General features: G+C 40.2%; 1 protein-coding gene across 2 annotated transcripts in view; it reads right to left on the bottom strand.

Moving 5' to 3' along the window:
- Positions 1–25,213, bottom strand: part of NR3C2 (nuclear receptor subfamily 3 group C member 2) — a 191,661-nt gene that overhangs the window by 42,450 nt on the left and 123,998 nt on the right. For both annotated transcript variants that reach the window (XM_059843965.1, XM_059843964.1), the window contains one exon: positions 9,371–9,487. In XM_059843965.1, the coding sequence (XP_059699948.1) occupies positions 9,371–9,487 (117 nt within the window). The remainder of the gene's footprint in view (positions 1–9,370; positions 9,488–25,213) is intronic.

Raw genomic sequence — 25,213 nt, 5'->3', positions numbered from 1 at the left:
AGGAAAGCCAAGATCCAAAGTGCATTTTACAGGAATATTTAGGTTGTCAGGGAAAATGTCTAACACATTTGCTTTTTTCTCAGCAATCCTCAAAGTGATAATTAAATGAAAAATAACAGTTTCATAGGGGTACTCCTCCCTGTGTGGGAACAACTTTCACCAAATGCCAATTAGTGGTTTCCTGTTAAAATCAAATCAAGCTGGTTTTGATAAAGCTTTTTAATGAGAAATGGCTAAAGTATGAAAATTTTTCCCCATATATATTGCATATTAAATCCCAAAATCACATAACACAATCTCACATTTAACATTTTTGGTAAATAAAACTCTCTCTTGCACTTCTTCATTAATTTCAAAAGAAATGTATTTACTAAATATTTAAATCATCCAATAAACAAAGCCTTAAAAAAAAAGCTTACAAAAGTAAATTAGAATGTTGATGAAAGCCAAACTTAATCAGTCCCTTTCAGATGCTCACAAAACTAATTTTTTACTGATTATTTATTCATTCTTCAAGCATATGGCAAATTCAATAATTCTTGAGCTAAGAGTTGTCTACTAAATGCATCAGTGGTTTTGATTATTCTATTTGACATCAAATAAAGACAAGCAGTAAAATGTCAACAACAAATGCGAAGATGAGATCACCTACAACTCCAAGACACCTTTTGGAATGGAACACCAACAGCTTAAACTGTGAGCATCGGTAATAATTTGATTAAAAAGAAAGTTAAGGAAACTTTAGAGAACAGATTTTGACTGCACCAGACTGAGTACTCTTGGCTATGGTCACTGGTTTCTGCCTTATGCCAAGCAACAATGCTCCTCCCAAGACACCCATTCCCATCCAGCCTTCTGCAAGGCACTCCTCATCCAAGTCTTCTTTCTTGCTTTTATTTGGGTTGATACCCAATGTTCCATGTCTATTCCATGATTTATGTGCCCTTCATCCTGATCACAACATGACAAAACCCTGACAAATAGTTACCATGTATAAAACTTCATCTTTACATTGGAGACAAAGGTTCTCAAGAAGTGTTTCAGAGTCCTTCAAAACCAAACTGTGCCACAGCACCTCTCGTTCTACATCTTGAGTGTTCAGACTTCCACTCCATGCTAAAGAGTGTTTTTGTTCTTGCTAACTAAGCTTCGTAAGTGCTGCCCTTCCCTCTGTGGTCTTTCTGGGTATGTCATTACCACACTCCCACTTGATTTGTTTTTTTTTCCCCCAAGCAACAAATTGTGAGATCTTTTGTCTCCTCATCTGTATGACTTCCATATCCCCAGTTTTTATCAAGTCATATTTCTGTCAGATGACCTTACTCCTAATACACTGAATGCTGCTGGTCTGTCCCTCATCTTCTAGAGATTATCTACCCCACTTCCCAGAACAGCAAAGCTACCTGTGAAATACAACTGGGCTGTTTATCTTCTGCAGTCATCTTGGAAATATTTTTCACCATCTAGCTCATGATTAGTCATTAAAAAAGAAAAAAGAGTATAGCCCTGTTAATCTCCTGCTTCAATAAACCACCCTGAACATTAGTGAAAACACTGTAGGTAATGACAACCATTTTCCGGGGTAATGGCAAATCTCTGCCATCACCCATTTCTATGATCTGGGAAAGCTGATGGCAGAAAACCACAAAAGCACACAAATCACCAGCCCCAGTGTGCAGGAAGATGTGTACTGGGTGGTTTAGACACATTCCAGCCAGTGCCTTCACCTTGCCTCCCTCTTGTTAAACACCAGCTGCTTGCTGCTGTGTATTTCTAAGGCTTAAATGTGCCCAACGCTCCCTTCATAACCTGCTGGGAAATGTTCTTTCTACTGTCATTGGACTCCAAGGGCTGCTTTTTGAGCCAGGTAAACCTGCCACACCTCACACTTATTTTAGGAAAACACAGATACAAAAAATGGAAAGCCATGCACTTAGGAATTGGTGGGGAGAAAAAAGCAGGAAATAAGATTAATAACAAGAAGCACAATTCAGCATTGTGAGCCCACCCTACTTTGGCCAAGGTTGTTGCAAGCATGGCAAGTTACATTTTCATGCCCTGTTATTCAGGTGGAAATTCTCTGAAGCAACAGCTCGGTGAAAAGGACAAGTTCCTCCTGCTCCTACAGCTTCTCTCATGATGGGGAAGTGAGTAATGGAAACATATCATCACAAACCACAGAGGCAGGTTTCTACAGGGTTCTGGTGACAACCAGTAGCTCTGGAAAAAGAGGAACAAGAGACACAGGCAGGTTTTCACAGCAAAGACTACACTGTTACTGTGAGGAAGAGTAAAAAGGATATGGACTTACAGCACTGTGGAAGGAAACTGTAATAATAATATCACTGTGGAAGTGATAATTTGGTGATTCAGGAAAAAACAAAACATCACCAAGAGCTGCACATAACAACTTTGAGAAATGCTGAAAATCTTCCTCTTAGAAAATTGTGATCACCCATCTTGTGTTTTGAACCAAAGCAAGGCGCCATGTACAGAATGTGAAGCTCCGGGGAAAGAGCAGGCTCTGAGCCTGCACAGGGAATGCTGCACAGCCAAAATCAGACAGCACCCCCAGAGCCTGTGTGCACAGCACCACTGCAGGACATGAGGCAGGCTGGGACACACTCCCAGAGGAGCCCAGTAGGAATGCAGCTCCTTTGCAAGGCTGGCAACCAAGGGTGCTGTGCCTTGAATGGTACGGTGGAGAGACCAGAAGATAGAATGGGAAGTCTGGAGTCCAGCAGCCCCACGCCAAAAGCCTGACAGGCTGTTCCTGGAGGCAAGACAAATGTTGCTGGCAGCTGGGCTCTTGCAGAAGGGAGAGCTGGAACCAGGAAAATGCTTTGAAAAAACAAAGCATGAACCCAATTACAAGTTTGAGCAGGGACTGCTGGATGTGAGATATGGGCTTGAACCCCTACAGTGCATCTTCTCCAGCTGCCTTTGCACACAGAATAAAATCATCAGCAAAATGCCAAGTACAAGGACACACTTTCAACATTGCTTTTAATTGATGCCTGAGAGATTACTCTGACATTACCAGTCCTCTTCATAATTCTGCATTTTTAACTGTCCTTCAGAAATAATTTCTTAATAGTTGCTGCATTTGACTGTTCTCATAGTTATCTACAATATTCAAGAATCATAGAATCATTTAGGTTGGAAAAGACCTTTAAAATCATTGAGTCCAACCATTAACCCAACACTGCCAAGTCCACCACCAAACCATGTCTCTAAGCACCAGATCTACATGGTTTCTGAAGGAAAACATCCTTCCCTGGGCAGCCTCTTCAACACTTGACAGCCCTTTTAGTGGAGTAACATGGACAGAAAAGCAGGTAAAGTTAACTGCTGAATAAATTGGCTCCTACAGCATCTTCAATGGCAGGTTTATAAGCACCAGGCAAATTATCTATTACTTATTATTATCAATTACTTATTTATTACCTACTTAAATATTATTTATTTGTTTATTACTCATTACTTAAATAGTATTGTTTATTACTTAAAAATCTTTTCAAACCTGCTGGTGTTTTTAAAGCTCTGTTGAAAGAACTGATAAAAACCCAGCTGAATGTTCAAGCTAAAAAATTATTGACTGGATTCCCTCAGAAGAAAATGCTACATAATAAATGCAAATAAAAATGCATTAAAGTTAATGGCATTTCAAAATACTTTGCAGTTAAAGTTTAAATGAAAAATAAAATTTAACCATATGTATATCTCAAATTGCTTGTTCCTTACACAAAGGAGTTTATTTTCTTTTAAAACTTATGAAATCACAGTTAGTAGAAAATTCTAAAGAAAAACAAGAGGATACACTTTTGCTGTATTTATGTTTTCCCCAGGTTTTCAGATTTTGTCTCTTTCTTTTTTTCTCAAAAAGATAGGAACAATGATAACATAAGCCATATAAGCTCCAGTAACTTAAATTAATAGTGCAATTTAAAACCCTACTAGTTTCATACTACCTACTAGTATGAATTCTTAAATAGAAAATGAAAAGCTGGGCAAAAAGCTGAAGTACTATATCTTATTACTGGTCATCCTAATTAACCTATTCTTCAGATTATTGAAATATTTCAATGTATAAAAAATAAGGGTATCTGCCAGTGAAGCCTACAAAACACACCCAGCATCTTGTGCACCAAGTGTCTTACATATGTAAATGTATGCGGACCCAAGACTCGGATTTCACAGGCAGCCTCTGCAGACGGAATGATGAACTGTGTAATTTGCAAGGTGAAATCTATTTTATGTCCCTTCCAGATCCAAAGGGTCCCTCAGCAAGCTGCTCCTCACTGCTGTGGGATACCAATGCCGGGAAGTCTCAGCAGTGCTTCACAGAGGAGCTGAGGCAGGGAAGGATTCCAGCCCTGCATTGTGCTGATCTTTCCACACATTTTTGTCCCCTCTGCACATATGGCACATCCCATGGCAGAAGAGGAACTTTCTCTGAACATGCAGGGATGTCTGGTCAGTAGGTCTCATCTGAGGTGCGAGGATCAATCTGCCCAGGAAAGGGGGGTGGCAGTCCCCTCAAGTGACACCACATAAAACATTCCCACTCTCCGGGCTCCAGCACATGGGAGTGACACCAGGAGGCTCTGTGCCACCCTGGTGGCAATGCGGGACACATCCCAGGGGCTGCAGCCTTACAGGATGCAGCTGGTGGCAGAATAAGGCCCCATGCCAAGGTCTGGGACTGGGGGTGTCGCTGTGGCACCCCCCAGTGCCACGACGGGTACAGACACAACTGAGGAACAGCAGCACGGGGCGGGAGCCAAAGGAAAGCGTCTCGTGCGAAAGCAAGAGCCTCGCCAAATCCAATCACGGCGCATGCTGGAAGAAACTTCCCAAATCCGTGAAGTCGTTCTGGGCCATAATTAACTGAAAATTAATTACAGAATCTTGAAAAGAGCATAAAGCAAAAATGGGCCAGCATACCTTCATAGTGCAGTTGCTCACTCTGAATGTCTTCCAACAATTAAGCCTAGCATATGTCACTGGAATTAAAAAAAAAAGATAACAAAACAACAAACAAAATATGATGCCCAAAAAAGTTTTGGAGTCCCACTTGCCAAACGGGATATAGCTGTCTGCAGAGCACACACATACCTTCTAGAAATGAGAAGGATGATTTAATGTGATACTTGGCAACTTCAGCTTTGCAGAAATTACAGGTTGCAGATGCTTCTTATAAAATCAAAACAAAAATCGAGACAATAACATAATTAGGTAAATTATTTGCTGACTTGATGAATAATTTTCTAAAGATTATTAAAGGATGTAAGAGCTTAGAAAATGCTCAAATTTTTCAACAAACAAAATGAGGAGGTAAACAATAAAACTGTCAAATTATTTTGGCTGAGCATTCACAAAAAGGTGGATTTTGTATCACTGAATTGCATGTATTTTTTACAAGGTGCCTCATCATGGCATGCTGCCACTAGCCAAAATATTTTTTTTTTAATTTAGAAAAAAAAAAAAAATTGCATGCTGGAAAGTAGAAGTTATGCCATCAAAACAAAACAGAGAGACTGACAGAGTACAAAAGCACTCTATTTTATTATTTAAAAAATATTGAGAAAGAATATTACCAAAAGAGAAAATTAAAAAAACGAAGAAAAAAAAAGATCAGTAGATTAATCAGAGATTGTGCAAAAACGTGCTGCAGGAAACATGGAACACTAGTTCTGATTTCCAGTTTTCCATTATAGAGATTAGTATCTTCAGTAAGAGCAGGAAGACAATCTCAAACTGTGAAATTACAGAATTTGCTTCATAACCCCCCTATTTCAGTAAGTGGGAGGAGCTGGGTGGGGGCAGCCTGGGGTCCTTCACTCCCATCTGTACATGGGGAGGGTGACAAAGGAGAGTCAAGTTCCTTTCCAGACCACGGGAGACATGACCTTGTTCCCTAATGCAACATTTCTTCTAGATCCACTGCAGGTTCGGTGTTTTGGTTTTTTTCTTTAAATGAGGGGATAAAGCATCATAGTTATGTTCAAGTAGAAAATAAATGCCCGTGATTTCAGCAACTTGCAGACTTTCCAACCCTGAGCTATGCTGATGACCATTTTGCATATCATCTTTCTCTATTTCTCATGAACCAAGCACATCGGCACTTCTGATACAATTTGGAATTTGTTTTTACATTTGCTTTTCTTTGGAGGGTCAGAGCTGAGCTTGGCCCTACTCCATCAGAGCACAGCACAGTGAAGTGTGTCACAGCTACAGAGAATACTCTGCTGCAAAGAGAACTCCAAACTAGGTTGCATTTACAAATTCATTTTTCTCCAGCTCTTTACTGTTCATACTACCTAATAACATACTTGCCCATTTTGCCTGTAAGTCCAAGCTGGAAACAGGTAGAAGCCCATTTTTACTGGAATAATGTATATGCTTGGCAAAACAGACTGACTACATGAAACTATGATCCACAATGTATCTTCATAATATGACCTTACTCATTTTCTTCAACCTAAATATGAAAAAAATGTTTAGTACCAAACCTTGGCATTTTATATGAAAGCACAGTTTTCAAATATGAATTAATATCTCTCTTTGCCATTTCCACCTCCATTTTTTGTGATGATCTCCAACATACCAGAAATGCCCTGCAACAGCACACAGAAGCTCCCAAAATTGAGATGCTGCGTCACTTCTCCCTAGATGCCCAATGCAGAGCTCACCACTGGAGACAGGTGGCCTAAGCAAAGAAAAATCCTTAAGCTCACAGCATTTCCTGCCAGAGCTGGGCTGGCTCAAAGGCTGGAAGGTCCATCAGCATGATTTGCAAGCCCTTGAGGCTCTCCAAACAGTAATGCTGCCTCTGGCCTGAGGGTGCTTTACCTCTCTCTGGCAGCCCTTGCCTCTCCCTCCAGCCTTCCCTTTCCCTCTTTGACCAAGTAGAAGGCACTGCAGTGCATAGAAATCCAGAACTGTTCCTCAGCCATCTCGTTCATGGCAGTGATGGAAAGACCTCCTTTATCACATTTTGGCTCCTTTACGTGGCATAAAGGGATCAAATCAGGAGTGAGAATTTCCCCTGAAGTTTCTCTCTGTGATGAAAATCACTAAAACAGCTGAACTGCAAATCTCAACTGCGTGCCAGCTGTACACTGCAGAGGCAGACTTGGCCTTCCAGGTCAAAGAGTCACACACATTAAAGCTGGGAAAAGACCTCTAAGAACATCGAGTCCAACTGCTAGTCCAGCACTGCCAAGTCCACCACTAAGCCTTGTCCCCAAGTGCCACATATGCATGGTTTTTTGGACACTTCCAGGGATGGTAATTCCCCCCTGGACAGCCTACTTCAGTGTCTGACCAACCTTTCAATGAAGATATTTCTCCTAAAATCCAATCTAAACCTCATCTGGCACAACCTAAGGCCATTTTCTTTCACATTGTAGCTTGTTTAATGTAAGGAGAGACCAACTGATCACCATCTTGCTACATCCTCCTTTCAGGCAGTTGTAGAGAGTGATTAGGCCTCCCCTGAGCCTCCTTTACTAAGGAGCCAAACAACCTCAGCTACCTCAGCCATTCCTCATCAGACCTGTGCTTGACACCCTTCACCACCTTCACTGCCCGTCTCTGGACTCGCTCCAGCACTCAATGTTATTCTTGTACTGAGGGACCCAAAGCTGCAATAAACACAGGTCACAAGTTATGATTTCCAGCAGTCTACCAAGCTCCAACAAAAGAGAGGATTTTTAAATAAATTCCTCATTTACAGCATTCCAGTCAGTATTTAAAAAAAAAAAAAAAAAAAAAAAAAAAAAAAAAAAAAAAAAAAAAAAAAAAAAGAGCAGCCCCCTCTTGCAAAGCTTCCCTCCTGTCTTGCTTTTCTGCAGAGGACATCATGTGAACACATCCTTTGAAACCCCCCTGGACATCATAGGGATGAACTCATGACATTGCAGATGAAGTGTCCCCTGCTGCCATTTCCTAAGGTTCTCAAGCCCTAGGTTTTGCTGGAGCTCCACTGGCACTGCACAGGGCACATCCAGGGGGGATGCCCTACACCAGCTGCCAGCAGGATGCAGCAACATTCCCAACACTGCAGAGAGCTGACCTCCCTGCTCCACAATGATTTTCAGCACAAATTTTCGGGGATGAAGGAGCTGCTATCATGGAGCTCCTGCTTCATCAAACAAAGGCATTTTGTTTCCCTTGCTAGGTTGAACAGTGCAGATCAAAACCAAGGGAAAGCTGTCACCTCCCCAGCATGCCACAATCTGGCCCTGTTTTCCCTTGGGAAAAGGAAATAAGGGGCCTAGGGTGCAATGTAGTATCTCAAAACTGGGAACGGGCTTGAAAGAGAACCTAACTGGACTACTCTCTCTGAACACGTAAGGTGTGGCTTGTTTGAGTATTTCTGCCAGGAGACAAGACAGAAAGAAGAAGTCTGGGAGATAGAAAAAGGCAGCAGGCAGGAACCAGGATTTTGCACAAAATCTATAAAAGACAAAGCAGCTCAGTCTGTAGAACTAAACTCATCTGCCAGGAGAATAGGTCCAGGAGGACAAAAAGTGAATTTTGAGATAGGGAGGACCATGTTGTAATTTTCTGTATAGTGAAAACACTCTAAGGGTAACCCTGTACATCAGGGAAAGGACCTGCAGCAGTATCCAAACCCCTGTTCACAGACAACATCATAAATACAGGAGTGGTGGAAAAAAGGCATTAGTAATAGCATTTGCTCAGATGATGGTTTGAGACAGGAAATCCACTGAAGCGCAGACAGAAACACATAGCCATTACCAAAGAAGGATTAAAACAACAGGAAAAAAACCTCTAATAATTTTGTTATCACACTGTTTTCAGTATGTTTTTGATAATTAGCAAGAAAACATTTTTCCTTGTTGTTGATATACGAACAATGCAGTAACATCATCAAAATTATTGCACATCCTTACAGTCACAGAAAAAAAATCAGCAAAAATGCTGAATAAGCACCAAAGAAGTTGAGAGGTTTCACTACGTGCGAATTTGCTTTCATGATGGTGTAACACACTTTTCAGTATTCAGAAGAACGCTCCTCAAAAAAAAAAAAAAAATCAAAAAAAACCCCCAAAAAACTATGCAATAGTTGAAACCTTAACATTTTTAGCTTATGGTATTCTACTCAAATTACTGTCATCATAAAACACCCACTTTTCTTTTTTCTGTGCCATAAAATAGGCACCTCCAAACCCCAATTTAGAATGACAATAGAGTTTATCAGCTATTAAGCACTTCTTCAGGATAATCCCACCTTAAAACATCTGAGATTATGCAGCTGCCAGAACTATAAAAAGGCTGCTCATTTCCAATGTTTTCACCTAATCAAATTAAGAGACTGAACTATTAATATTCTGCTTACCTCCTAAATTCATTCCAGCTTGCAGACATTTCTGTAATCGACAGGCTGGGCAGTTCTTCCTCCGAATCTTATCAATTATACAGTCGTTCCTTCCCGCACACAGGTAATTGTGCTGGCCTGAATGAACCAAAAATAAAATGCATTATTAGAGACTGTATTTACATAATTCCAATTTGTTCTTCTCTGCTGTTCTGCACTCATTTTGAGATTCTTATTATTGAAGACACTTCAAATCCCATTCTTTACCCTTTCCAAATAATCTTGGTGAGTTGTCATGGGTGTTTATTACGAGCATCTCTTCTTTTTAATTTGGGAAGGAGTTTTGGTGTCACCCTCAAGAGAGATTGCATTACTTTTTTTTTTTTTTTCTTAAACAGGACTGGAATTTTTTCTCCTAGTGAAAAGCAAACAATTGGTTTAAGATTTTTCAGATCTTCACAGAGCTAACAGCTCTAAGTTTGAGTACATTCTCATGCTCAAGAAGTTCAGGATATAAAGCAGAAATGCACAGCAGAGGTTAACTTTCCCCATATACTCTTTTCTCTTCAACCAGGCTTAAATCACAACTACATTATTTAATTTCTCTAAAGCCCCACAGAAGCACTCCTGAAGAGAGAGCAGGGATTTAATGCAGAAGGGAACTACACGACAACCAGGGAAACAGGCTGGCTTTCAGAACTCGGACTCAAAAGGCATTTTGCTCCATGGGAGGAACACAGGTGGTGCAAACCAATGCAGTGTCTCAGGCAAGGGCACTATCACGTGGCCTTTTCAAAGCCTGGTGCTTGAATTTGATGTGGAAGAATAAAGGAAGCTGCAAGGGTTGGTGTAGCGTGACAACAGAAGCAAGAGGAAATTGTTTTAGCTGCCTTGATCCAGAGGTGGCACACAGGGATCTGGAGTGGCCAGAACAAATGTGCAGAAACCCAAGAGATGTGCAAATGAAGTTGCAGCCAATGACCAATAATAGCAGCTATAGGAGAGGAGAGGAAGCCCTGGAAGAAGTCAGGAGCAGAGCTGCACTGGAACGGGCAGGGGCTGATGTGCAGGGAGAGGGAATGAAGATGCAGATCCTCAAGGGGACAGAGCTGATGTAGGACAAGAGGCATAAAATATGTCTGCCAAGCTATTTTCCACAATACTCATATACTTCCTCAGGAAAGATAAAGACAATATTCATGGGACACAGGAGACCTGGCTTCTGCTTTGGGCTCTTTCAGGAATTTGCCTTAAAACTTTAGCTAAGTCATTTCCTATCGGCACCTGTCCTCCTTTCAGCCTTACAGTGTTATCTAGACAGTGAACTGAAACTTGGGATGTTTCTCGAATCTCTTCTGAGCATCTCACACAAAGAAAAATTATCTCATTTGAGTGAGTGAAGTGTTACAGGAGTATCACAAAGGTATCATCATTTAGATAATGCTTTAGATGTTTAAAGAGCAAGCAGATGGGCAAATAAGGGTTTTATTAAGGGACTTTACCTAGCACTGTGACACAGATGAAAAAGAACAAAACTTCAAAATAATTGAAGAATAAGTAACATAAGGCATAAAATCAAGTTGTACAATATAGTGACAGCACCAGGATCTATCAGCTGGCCTTTAAGTAGGCCTGCTAAACAAGAAAAAGATAACATTCTCAGCTAATCATAAAATGAAAACCTGGGTATCACACAATGCTTATTTTGTGATGTGATCTATACAAAAACAGACACAAAGGAGAGGAGTCAGCTTAATTCCTCTTTATATTTTTGCTCTGAACTGACTTGAGCACATCCCCTAAAGAACCACCACGCAGACAGCATGAAAGTCACATAAAAGGAGAAAACAAAAACATTTAAAATGATGATATACAGCATAAAGATGGTTTATATGTCCTTACAAATACTGGCATATAATCCTTTTTCTGGAGAGAGGGGAAAAATGGTTATTTTCTGCCAGGAATGCAGGTGCACTTGCTCAGTACTCGTACAATGTCCTTTGTACATCAGACTACTGCAATACCATTTTTAGGCTTCCACAGGCGGGTGCAGGCTATTAATAAGACAAGTCAGCTCCAACACTGCAAAATGAACCCCTTTGCAGAACTACCCTGAAGGCAGCTTGTGCTAAAAAAAATGTATACCTGTTAAGTCAACATTTTTCATTACTGCTTTAAAAATCTAATGGGCTTAATATGAAAGTTCCTTTTATGCACTCCAGGATAATTACTTGGATTGCATTTTTAAATGTTGTGGTAATGTTTGATTCCAACACTGTCACAACGGGACTTCCTAAGAAATATTCCCACAACAGCAGAATATTCCATAAATCACCCTTCAAATTCTTTCAGTAGTCTCCAATTATTGCTTTGTGACCTATCTACTCTAGATCAAATACTTTCAGAAAACTTAACTGAGTAAAGGTTCATCAATTTTTGAATCATGCATCTCTAAGTAGCAATGTATGGTACAAAATCTATAACTAGCTTTTCTAGTAAGCAAGGCAAACATCAAACAAAATCTTCACAATATTTTTTAATTTCTAGATATTCCTTAAAAACCACAGCCATCATAAAGTTTACATTACAAAAGTAACTTGAAAACCCTTTAAAAAAAGAGAATAGATCACCATTCCAACAAACCCTCTATGTAGAGAACAGCTGTAAAATAATGAACAGTTTTTCATTTAACATCTACAAAAAAAAAAAAAGAAAGGCTTCAGTCTTCCATGCAATCAAATACAGTTCATTTCAAATAAACCAATTTTGTAAAGTAAGTCAGCAAAGCAAAGACACCCATAACCAATCAGTATGTCCCATCTGTGCCTCACTAAGGCCCCTCAACTTCAGGATCAAACCAAAACACGACATATCTGAAATTGATGCAGTGCTCTCAGGATTTCCAGGGCTCTTCAGGACCTCAATGGGGTGGAGGAGGCCATCCTGAAGAGAGGCTTGATGTTTTTGTGCTGTGAGATCTCCAACTCTTTCCAGAGATTTATTGATCTGCCTTGAGCAGTTTGTGTTTAGCTTAATCCAGCTGTTCTTTTTATCCCGTTCAATCACCCACAAGTGGGCTGGAAAGTGACAGAGCAGATATTGAATTCTCATCTCCCATGTGCTAAATGCATTAAGATGAAAGTAATTTTTACTTATGCCATCATTAAGAGCACTTAAAGCAGCTAATTCCTGTTCCATCTGAAATACAAAGATACCAAAGATGCAAGGAAAATTTTCCTGTTCTAAATAAATAACGAATAGGTAACACACAGTTACACAGTAAGAAGAAAGTGAGATCGTTTCTCTTAGCAGCAGAGCTAGAAGAATATTGAAGTTTGTATTTTTCAGGTTATTGTGCCACCACATACCACAGAAAGACACAACCAAATGTACACATAAAAATATTTGAATGTTTCCAACCCTCTCACCTCCAAAGATTCTATAATTCACTGTGTTTACAGGCTTGAAAAGGAATACAAAAAGGAAGTATTCATGAAATACAGTCTTTCCTCTTACTGAGTTTTCCTGAATAAGCAAAATTCAGCAATAAAGAAGGGGAGGAGAAAAAGCCGCTCTTCTTTGGCCTAGGAATTACTGCCAAAATGAGGCTAGAGCAGAATTTGTGCCTTTCCCCATTTTAACACTCCACGACAGTGACTGAGTCACCAGTCCCCAAAATTGACTTGCTAAGACGAACTTTATGTATGCATGCAGAGCACTCGAAGGGCTGCCATGCTTCCCAACAGGTAAGGCTGCAAAAGGAATGAGAAGTAGGTATTTCTTGTCAGTATTATTTCTGTTCCTGTCTAGGGCAAAATTAGAAAATCACAGAAAATTCTGAAACATTCCACATTTTTATTTTCCTCCTAAAAAAAAAAAAAATTCCCTCCAGTTTTTTGAAGTCTAAGTCAGGAATTGCAAGTCATTAATGAGTATTCTACAATTTTGTTCTCTTGTTAAAATAGCAACTACTATGATCAAATGTTAAATTTTGTAAGGAGAAAAGCGTAGAGCTGGAAGAAGACCCAAAGACTGTTTAATTCAAGCCCACTCATGGAAGCATGATAAGACTAGCTTAGCAGTTCAGGCAGGTTTTTAGTTTTTTTTCTATTTGTATTAAAATCTCCTGAGGAAAGGTATTTTGCAACTTCCCTACAACGTACAAGTCCTGTGTGATTAGGCTAGTGATTAGGCACCCCTGAAGTCATGGTTTTTTCCCTTTACGTTTCCCCCAAATGGGAATATTTTGTGACAGGAAGAGGTAGTCATAGTCCCCTCACAGACATTGAGAGTAATAGATCACCACCTTCTCACAACAATCTCCTGCCTATCAAAAGATTTATGTTCCCCATCTCTTTGCTGGGCTAAACAAATCCAGTTCTCTCAATCTCTCCTTGCAGGTCATGTTTCCTGAATCTGTTGTCAATTCCTCTTGTTCTCCTCCAGCCTCTTTCCTAAAACAAGGCACATTTTTCTTGCTGAGTTTCACCATCACTAAGGCCAATAAAATGGTTATTTCCTGCATCTTGCACACACAGCAGCCCTGCTAATGCAATCCTGGAGCAGAGCTGGCTTTTGGCAATGGCATTAGGTTGTTGACTCACGCTCACTTGTGTGTCACTAACGACCGGCTCCTCTCCTGGGGCACTGCTGCCTTCCACATGTTCTTTCCTGCTTTTACCTGGGCAGGCAGCTCTCTTTATTCCTCTTCTAGATCCACACACACACACATTTATGGACAGAGGCAAAGAAAAAGTCCAAAATCCACTCGGGGTCTGAGGTCTGAAACAGGAATGTGCCTTGGGTCCCAAGACTGAGGAAGCCTCACAAAGGGAGAGCAAAGTGAGAAAACAGGAGCAGCAGCTGAGGACCAAATGAAGCAGAAGTAGCTTGAAAAAGCTCAGCTTTCAAGATAGTGTCTTACTGAGGCACATCAAAATGCATATAAAATGTCCCAATTTCCCTTCTTCCTCCACAATGAGAATTAATACTTTGACTCAGAAAATTGCAGGCAGAGTTGTCTTCTCCCTGCAGGCAGCCAGAAAGCCAAGCCTTCATCCAGGGTTTGAGGAGAGAGGAGCTGGAAGCCACCTCCAGCCCCGCCTTGCAGATCTGCATGCTAAGAGCTAGGATCCCTTTTGCAGCTCCTGGGCTGAAGTAAGTGCTTAGTTTCTGGAATATTTCCTAACTGGGAAGATTATCTCCCCAGTAGTGATACATATAAAAGCTTTATAGAATAAATAACATTTATTTCTTAACACTGTCCTTTCCCTTTACCCACCAGCCTGTCAGACTGCACAAGCTCAGCCTGTGCATCCCTTCCAACCTGAGCCACAATCCTTCCCTGCTAAAGATAAAGCAAACATGCTGCAGAAAATCATCAGGATTTTCTAAAAGAAGTCTCTCATCTCAGGAATATCTGGTCAGCAAACAGAACATAACACCAGGTTTTTCTGCTTTCTGGTATAGCCCTAATGAAGGGCTTTGCCTCCTACAGCAAGGAATGGCAAAATGTGCACATCCCAACCTCTCACTTGTGCTCACTGAGCTATGTGATGTGTTCCTTTAAACCAGCTCTGAAGTCCTACAGATTTCGTCTCTGTATCCATATAAGCTCCTTCAATTACTAAAAATTAACTATTTCTACCTTTTGATGGCCAGTATACAAATAAAATTGCTGCCACGGCTTGCCACAATGGTTTTCCACATCCAGAAAAGGATTTCCTGTTTGACAGGAGTCGTATCACACTATCAAGGGACAAAGTGCATATACCTGAGGTTTTCACTTCACTGTCTGCAGCAGGCAGGTACTCTCAAATAGATCAACACATGATAAGTATGATGATGAATCTTTTTTCAAACTTCAGTTTTCACAATGTCCCTATTTCTTACAATAAAAAAAGAAACAAAAAACAGCTAGTCAATGGAAATGAGAACTGCATTTCATTTCAAAGGTCCAGTTGTTACACAGTTGAGGGCGCTTTTTTTTGTTTTGGTTGTTTTTTTGGTTTTTTTTTTTGCCTTTTTTTTTTTTTTTTTTTTTTAAGCAGTTGACAACTGCCCAGCAACAGCAGCCTATGTTTGCAGTCACTATTTTAGGCTACATCACATGTCAATTACATAACCTTGTTTTACTGCTCTTGAACTGGTTCGAACAACCTGGGAAAGAGATTATGGCAGTCCCTCCCAGCCGGCCATCCATCCACACACTCCGGCAGGACCTGTCCCCCCAGCACAGCTCCAGTGCCTCTCTCCAGGGCTAGTTACTCATTGCCAGACCCACCTGAGACACTGGATAATTAACTTCCTCAGCTCTGTTTAAACCAGTCCAGTCTGACCATGGTAAACTAATAAACTTGATTCCTCATGCTGAGATTTATGTGTAGCAGAATAAGCTTATAAATGCCACAGCCATGGTGCAGGACTTAGATATGAATATTGCCCCTTCATTTTACATAGAGAATACTCTGGGTTTGCATTTTAGATATTGAATCTCAGCATTTCCCAAAATTCAGGGTTTATCTCCCTTATTACCCCACAGACCCTATCATTCCCAGACAATGTGCTTTTCGGCTGCAGACCAAGCCAGTATCTGACAAGACGACAATACTGGTCTATTATTGACATTATTACAGCATGCTTATAGCATAGGCATAATCTAAACCCTTCCCTGAAACAAGAATTTAGAGCTTTCCCTCCTTTATAATAAATTAGAGGCTTAATTAAAATTTGTTTTTACTTTGGCAAAATATTCATCACATCTGGGATATTTCCTGCCTGCTTCTCATTCTAAATTACCTTCTGCTACTTCTAGGTCCCAAGATATCTTTCACTTTCTCTACTCTTTTATATTACTGGATTCTTTTTTATCTGCCATTTTAATGATATTTTTCTAAAGTCTCCTTACTTTCTACTCCCCCCTCCTTTTTCTTTCCTTCAATAAAATTTGTTTTCCAACAATTTTTTTAAACTTACTTTCATCCTCAAGACTTTTACCCCTTTCCTGTTCTGTAACACTTTCTTCAGTCTTCTCATTTATCTTCTAAATGAATTATTTCCTCTGTTCAGCCAATAAATGTGACTTCACAGGGCACATTTACACTGCAGTTAAAGGTATGGCTACACCTGATTGAATATACTGAAGCAAAGTATATTAAAATTACTGATGGCAGGGGATAAAATCAAAGTCTCAACAGAACCATTTCCTGCAGGGTCCACAAAACCCTGAAAGGGCTTTTTGAAAAGCAGGGGCACACCCACTGGTGCTCACAGATGAGCTACCAGAGCTTCCTCCACAGTGACCACACATACAAAGCTGATTCCCCTTTTTTTCCTGGAAGTAGAGCAAGGAGGGTTGTTTCTCCAGATGCTGGAGACATACATGCAAAAATGCAAAACTTTTATAAAAAATGCAAACTTTGTATGCAAAACTTTTTGAATTGTCATTTACACACTCCCTACACGCACACCTAAGAACAAAGACTCCAATGCTCTGCCAGTCTTAACATGGAGACTGTCTTCTGCTCCTTCACGTTCTCTGGAAGCTTGCTCTCACACTGGGCTGAGACCAGGCTAACAACAACAATTGGAATGGTCTGGTGACCCTGGCAAAGGAGATGAGAAGTCATAAAAATGATTCTCACTCACTATTTTAAGCAGCCTGAAAGGGCACCGATGAGAGGGATCAAGGAGAGAGGAAATTTGGCAAGGGAGCATGGGATGTAGCCCAAAAGAGGCTACTATTTTCTGCAGGAGAAACCATCCAGCAGGGATGAAACCTGCTAATGGCAGCGAGACGAGCGAGCACAAAAATATTTGTGAGCGCCTCACATTTAAGGTCCACGTGCACATTTTCTCATGCTCAAAACACTATGCAGAATTTTGAAAGCCCCTCCAAGCCTATGTGTGGTGCTCCAGCCATCCTGATATTCAGACAGGCTGAGCCACCAACACAGGATATGCCCCAAACCTGTGCTGAGACCATTCCCAGGATCATCTTTCAGTTCAGCTTGCTGGAAACCTGAAGACAGCCACATGTCAGACTACAAGATAATTCCCTTTTCAGGTGGTCAAAGAGATGCTGCATGATGGTAGAACAGAAGAGGAATAGGAAAAATCTGATCTTTGCAAAGCATTTTTGATTCAATGAAATCACACAGCACTGGAAATCTCTTTTGGATGAAAACCAAGGAAAAATATCTACAAATACTAAAAAAATCCTGTTATTGAGTGAAATGATTTTGTTTCTGTTTTGAAACTAGTTTTCAGCTCAATTACTTTTGATTTTAGATTATAATGAATACAGTGATACAGAGAGTGGAATTAGAGCTTTAGAGGATGTTTTGACAAAATCACACATCTAATACTTTACAGCATTTTCTCTCACAGCAAGTTTCCAAATTTTCAGTTTGGTGTAATTTTAACTGAATATTTTTGAAGTCTCTAGATGCTGCTATCTGCAGAGGCAGATTTACAAGAGATCATGTTGCATGAATGATGGCTAATACTGCTTTCCCGTGCTACAAATCTGATAAGGCATTCTTGACATAATACAAATTTCCAGGCACTTTAATGGAAGATCTCAACATACAAGAAATGGTCTAAAAGGTCTGAAAATACTTTTTTAAATTTTTGTAATGCAAAAATCTTAAATGACAACTGAAATGCCTTTCCATTTTTTGCTGACATAAAGTGGTCAGCGAATCTGCTCCACTGATACACGATGTAGTATCCTGCTCTACAAACAGCTCACTGTTTCAACTGGATTTCAGGAAGCACTCCGTGTAAAATAACATTTGTGTGAAATATCAAGTTCATTTAAGGAAATGTTTGAGAGTGAGGTGTGGGGGGAGCATTCTGGAATATGGAGCGCTAGTTGGTAATGTGAGGATTTCTGAATGACTCTGTGTTTCCCTGAGCCAGACTCCTTCAGTGAACACTGTACTGAAACTATTCACCTCTACAAAAATATATGTATTTGCAAGTGTACCTGAAGCCTGTTACACATAATTTTTTTCCTCCAAACTTCTGTGTCTGCCCCACCATCCTGCTGCTATATTATTGTAACAAATTGTCATTGCAGTAATAATCAAGAGATAACTTCTCATAGGACAAACAGAAAAATCAAGATGCACAGCATTAATTCTGTGTTTTGCACCTCCATTTTAAAATCTGCAATTACAGGCTGAATCTTTCAATAAGAGGCACGCTACTTATAAAAGATATTACAAGAAAAATAGGCTGTTTGTTTCACAAAGTTAGACTTTCCCCAACTCTTGATCTCAGTGAAAATGTTCTGTTAATTTTTTTGTTTTTCAAACTAGCTGCCCTTTGGTTTTTGCAAACATTTTGATGTTCAAGTCTGCTGTGTTCTTGCATTTAGCATGCTCAGCAGATCACAAATTTTATTCTGTGTGAATGACACATTATCTTCAAAGCATATTTTTCTCTTGCATTTTTCATGTACAGTTTACTACAGCTCAGTCTGGAAATATGCTAAATTTATAATAATGAATATTATTATGTATAATTGCAACAATTTAAAATATTGCCAGCACATACGTTGATAAATATTTTCCACTAGAACTCTGGTCAATAATAATTTTCTTTTAAAGGCTGCAAGGAATACCATCACAAGAGAGCCTTTTAGCACAGTCTCTTGAAATCCCAAACACAGAAATGTTGACCAAAGTAATATCAGATGCTCACCAAAGTGAACTTAAAAATTCTCTGCATTTGTTTGCTGACTTTTTGAGAAGGAGTCTGATTTACCCTTTGAACTATGTACTATTTTCTTCTTTTTCTCTCTCCATTTGTTTATTTTATTTTTATTTTATTTATTCAGGAACCTCAGCTCTCTGTTTCCCAGATAAATCTGAAGATAGCAGAAAGAGGATTAGGGGACTGTAGAAAAAAGATCTGACAATTAAAATGAAATTTCACTGTGTATTTACTGTTAAAATACTATAACAACCTAAACCAAAAAAGTGTAAATTCACATACTACACTTGTTACAATCACAATTTCCATCTTTAATTAGATGAGCACATCTTTCCAAGTACCATTCGCTAAAGTGGAAGCAGAATTTTGTGGCCGCAGAGCCAGAGTTTCCTCCAACCCTTGCTCCAAAAACCCCTGAACAAGGGGGGACCTGAAAACAAACCCTTCGCCCTTTTCTTACTCATCCAACCTCAAGAGGCTGAGCAAAGCATCACACAGCCACTGATGAACCAAAGCTTTGCCTAATCACCCCCAATTTTACTGCAGCTCATCTCACAAGTAAAAGCCCCAAGGCCCCGCTCAGCCAGGCATGGTGGGTCTGACACCTCAACTGTGCCACAAGAATGACCTCTATGAGATTAAAAAAGAAATTAATAAATCTGCCACGGTGACAGCCACCATGCTGGGTGCTGGATCCATGCCCTCATTTCTGCACCTTTTCCATAGGAATTGCAATTTGTTTTGTCACAGAAATATACAAAGGGGTGACCTTTCACACTGGAATCATCCTAGGTCTTGAACAACTAAAGCCACAGATGACTTGCTCTGCATCTGACATTTTCAACACATATAAAGTTGCCACTGGGAGTTAAAAGCAAAGAAGCCTGACATCTATTAAAGCACACAAAACTTCTCAGACACATAATTCATATGCCAGAGTGACATCTTGAAAGGATCAGACCTTCCTTTTTCCATAAGGGAATGGATATTCAGGTAAAACTGAATGTGTCAAATTTCAGCCCCGGTAATGGTGGCCACTGAGAACAAAAACGAAAAAGGAGGCATAAGACAATAGAAAAATAATTATCTTGGGACATAAATACATCATAACTCAGGCATTAACATAATTACTTTCAAAGAGCATTTTCCCTAACTGCGATAATTGTTATTTCAAAATTTTTTTGCTCAATGAAAACTAAAGATGAATTAATATATAATTTATATCCAGAATTCCCCCCTGGATTAGGGTTGCTACTCCTCCCTGGTATGTATCCTCACCCTCTTCATTCAGCTCATTTAAAAAGAACAAAATCAAAGTCCTCAGTCTATTCCCATTTAACTTCACAAGGGGCAGGTCTGGACACAGATTTTTTTTTTTTTTTAGAGTTCATTTTTCATAATTAGAATTCCGGTAGTACTAAGCAGATTGAATTCATTTTAGTTTCCTGCAAGTAGCTATTTAATACAAACTGATGTGAAATGAAATGTCACTGCTTACAAGAAATGTATCAACAGCACAAAAATACTTTGGACTAATCTTCATAAAATACAGCAATTTGCTCATTAAAGTGATAGAAATCAGCCAGGGACAGAGTCCAATCTCCTTAGGAGCAGCTGTTGGAGCTGAGGCTTGCAGGAGAGGTCAAGGAAGGAAAGAGATGATGAGGGTGGTGGTCTCCTAGTGCAAAGCCATGGTAGGAGCTTAACTGCAGTTCCACGTGGCTCATGATGTGCGTCTGCACTCTGGAAAAGGTGAGTTTCACTACTGGCATCAAAAGCAATTGTATTATCATGGGAAAATGAGAGTGACTAAAGGCAAAGACCACTTGTCTGAAATACACTTTGTAAGTAAAAATGACAAAATCTGCATTAAGAAAATGGAAATTTTAAAAAGGTCACTAACATAAAAGAAACAAAACCTGCCCTCTGCTTATGCCAGATTTCCTTGTGCTGTATTGCACCCCAGTTTATAATTATGAGAGAATAATCCAATCCTATGCTTCTCCTTAAACATCCCAAATTGGTAGCCTGTTTTACCATCCTCAGAAGTAACTTTGAAACTGCCAGGCACCAGCATTAAAAGCCTCCCTGAAAATGTGCACTTGTGTCTGAAAACACACAAAGAAAAGATCAAAATGAAAATTAAAAGCAGATGCACTTTATGTACGAAAAGGTTTTTCCACTTTGATAAGTGGATTATAATGAAGTGTGGCACCATGTTTCATAGAATTTATTAATCCAGTCCCACTTATTTACACTCTGAAACTGCATAATGATTTCAATGTTGGAGCACAGCCAAAACTCACATGCAGAAATAATTAAAAAGTTATGTGGAAAGACTGGTGGTTGCTGGTTTTTGAGGGGCTTCCAAAGAGACAGACGGACTTTTAGTTAACCAGAAGACCTAAGTTGAAGTAGACAAGACAAAGTGTGGAGGTGAACTAATGTTTGAAAGGGAGTAGAGACCTACAAAAAGATAATCATAGCCTGACTTGCTCTGCCATTACAGCCCCTCCAAGCCTGGAGAGGCTGGTACAGACAGAAGACCTCTCTATATTAGTGCTGATGCAACCAGGAAAACTCCATTTACCCAAGTTCAGATGTCTACACCAAGAAAAAGGGGAAATCAGGCCATCAGTGTAAGAAATCCACTATTCCTTTGCAGAAAAACAAGAGTGTTGATTGGCAGTTCCCTCTCGGCACAGCACATGCCTCCTGCCTCGAGGAGCATCCTTACCCCTCACACTTCCAAGGTAATGGTCCCTAAAGATGTTGAGCCACCCACCAGGTCAGGAATACTGCCTTTCAAGTGGAAACACCACGGGGAGATGCATTCATACAGAAAATGTATTTTATTTATTTATTGATGCACAATGCCCAGTTCATTTTATCCACTACATTTCTTATCCACTGACCCCTCTCTCCCTCTACTCCTCACCTGAAAAGGCTGTTTATACAGTGAGCAGGAAATCTAGAATCCAGTTTATTGTTATTATCTGGCAAGATGTACACGATGAAAAGATCCTATACCAATTCTGTCATTAAGAATTTCTACAGCAAATTCCTACTGAGGATAAGTGACTGCCAAAATCAGAGTTTATCACTGTGAAGATATCCTGTGAAGTATCTGAGGGATGTCATTGAAGTAGGAAGAAAAGAGGAGGAGTTGCCAGCACAAGTTTTGGACAGAAAAATAATACAAAGAGGTGTAGTGAAATTGGAAGTAAAGATAGGAAACAAGCAGTAAAATTGCAGCTGGAAAAAATGCTACAGCACGTATCAAGGGAGAAATCCAAAATAAAGAGTTAACAAGGCACAGTAACAAAGCAAAATTTGGAAAGCATCACTGTTGAAAGAGACCTAGAAAGATGAGGATAATCTGAATGTAAGAAGCAATGTGTCAGAGGAGAATAAAGTGCCACTGAGACCCCTGGCTTGTTTCGTAGAAGCATTACACAGTGGGGCAGGCTGGCACAGCAGTGCTCTCTTCAGGCATTTCTTTCGCAGCCACACCTGGAATATTGTATGCAGTTCAGGCACTTCATTACTGGAAGATATAAACAAACTGGAGGAAGTCCAGAGAAATGGAACGGAAATGATTAGAAGCCAGAGGGACTGATTTACCAAGAAAATTTAAAGTAGCCTTTTACCCGCCTGTAACTTCTCTGATAATTAGAGATGGGAAATGCTAACAGCCTAGGTCAAGTCTCCAGTCACATGTCTTCAGCCCTTTTGCCTTGGGCACCCAAGCATGTGCCTAGCCTTAAGAATACCGAGTAGCCAAAGATTTTTGACCTGATGAAGAGAGTAAGATCAAGGAAAGGAAAAAATTTAGGCCACATGCCATCAAAATCCTCACAGGAATTAATTATGACTAAACGAGCTACCATAAAAGATGGAGAATGCATTGCTTGAAATTTCACTTTTTACTGCTGATAATGAAAAGTGTTATTCACATCTCAAGTTTATCATCTGTAAAACAACAGGACTGTTCAATAAAAGCAGTTTTACCCATACAAGTCTTTGCCACAAACATATACAGCACCAAGTTATCCTGTCCAGGTAAAGAGACACGACTAAGCAAACATTTTTACCCCAGACTGTGTAAGCCAGGTGGAACAGTTCTGCAAAATGACAAATTATATCCCAGCAGGAAAGTAACTGGATTAGCCTAGCTCCTCACACACTGACATTGCTGTGAAGTGATTTTTAGGAAGGCAGCATTTTATATAACTGTTGAGCTGTCAGCAGTGCTCTACTGAAAGACACTTTAAAAGTCATGTAGCGACTGCCAGAGCCTGATCCAGGGAATGGGTGATTACCATTCACATAGGTTTGCATGTGATCTGGGAAAAAAAACCTCCAAGCAACCAAGCACCAAAAAACTAGCCAAAAAACCAGCAAAGCCCAGCTGCAGGCAGCCTGCAAACAAGCCTGCTGGGATGCAGCTTGCTATATAATCTCCAAGCAACATTCCAGGCCAACAGCCATGTTTGGGCACACAGAATTCCCAAGCCCCCGTACCAGGGTGAGGCCACCCAGAAATGTTATCCTAAAGGTAACCCTGTGCCCCCACACTGCCACCTGAAACCCCTTCACCTGGCTTGGGTTTAAAACCACTTCTTGATACTCCAAATAAGCAAAGTTCATAGTTCTGCTCCAGAAAAATACCCTGGACAGATCCTTAGTCCATAAATGAGAGACAAAATAGAAGTCTGCAGTGTTTACTGGAAAGTCAGCATTTGTTATTAAAACTGTGCTGGCTATGCATACCTGAATAGCATGCTAGCCGAGGCTTTTGTTTATGCAAGCAATGCAAGTTTTAAGCTACAACTTTTGCAATCTTTTTATTAACTCAATATTTTTCTGCAAACTACATTTAGACTCATGGAATGAAGTACGAAGAACGTGAAGTCAACAGGTCTCAGCTTCAGTGCATTGGTGCCTTGATTTTACCTTATGATTTTTTTGTAATGGACCTTCTGCAGCACAGTTTTGAAGGTTTGGCAGAAGGTAAAATGACTGCGTGGCTGATCAGTGCTTTGACTACTTACAAAGTCATACCTATAAGCCTGAGAGTCCTACGCCAGGGACTTCTTCCCCCCCTTTCTCTGTAGAGTGTATGTCAAAATGAATCTGCAAATTGGTTGAAATCTGTCAAAAACCAAATTATCATCATTGAATATGGTAGGTCTACATATAGTTAAGGTTGCCTGACACTTCTCATTTTAAGACCTCATTTTCTATTGCTTATAACTTTACCACACATTAGCAGTTAAGGCTGAAATTTTCCATGCTGTGTGTCAGCCTGAGGCTGAATATTATTTTGTGAGAGTAAGAATGTATCAGCTAGAAGCACGGAGCTTAGTGCAAAGTAAGTTTGTGAATAAGGGTAGGGAGGAACATGTTGGTTTTCTCCTGTGTTACATTTTTCACAGACATATTTGAGAAGCTCAAGAGCCTTCACACTTTGAGACAGACCCTTTGAAGCATCACTGCTCTGATACCACAGATGTGCCTTTTGCCATCTCATACATTATCACTTAAAATTATAACGGATCACAGTATAAAATACTGAAAAGTTGCAGTTTGTGCGGGATATGATTTGCAAAGGTTTTGGTGGAGGTTGGCTGCCAACCTCCAAAGCTCCCTTCTGCAAAGAGCACGGACCAGGGCAGAGGGTCTGAGCTGAGCTTGTGCTCCAGCCATCTTTTCCATGTGCCAGGCAATGCTTTGGCACAGGGACTACATGCAGAAAAATCCCCATAACACTCTCAAGATGCAGCAAGGGAACAGCTTGGAGGAAAGAGGAATAAGGCACAGGTTGCAAAAGCAAAGGCAAGCAAAGAGTAAGGCAAAAAATAAATGTCTATTCGTGCACTGAGCCTGACCTCTCACTCCCATAGCTGGATTTTTCTGACTGTTGAGCATTTTTAAAAGAGACTGCTTTCCAAGGAGGCAGGCATGCAGCTGGTTGGGGTACAGGTCCCCATGTGAGGCAACTGGAACAGGTAGCCACAGCTCCAGCTCTGCCTACAAGCTTTCATGGTCCCTGGGACTTGACTTGCTGAGTCTATCTTGGGGGTGAGCCCAAAACAGCCTGATGCTACCCTCTGCTGCTCTCTGTAAGTGCAGGGAAAATAG

This window comes from Haemorhous mexicanus, chromosome 4, assembly GCF_027477595.1.
Source record: "Haemorhous mexicanus isolate bHaeMex1 chromosome 4, bHaeMex1.pri, whole genome shotgun sequence".
Classification (NCBI taxonomy): Eukaryota; Metazoa; Chordata; class Aves; order Passeriformes; family Fringillidae; genus Haemorhous; species Haemorhous mexicanus.
Note: the sequence above shows the minus strand (reverse complement) of the source record. Positions and strands in the feature narration are given on the sequence as shown.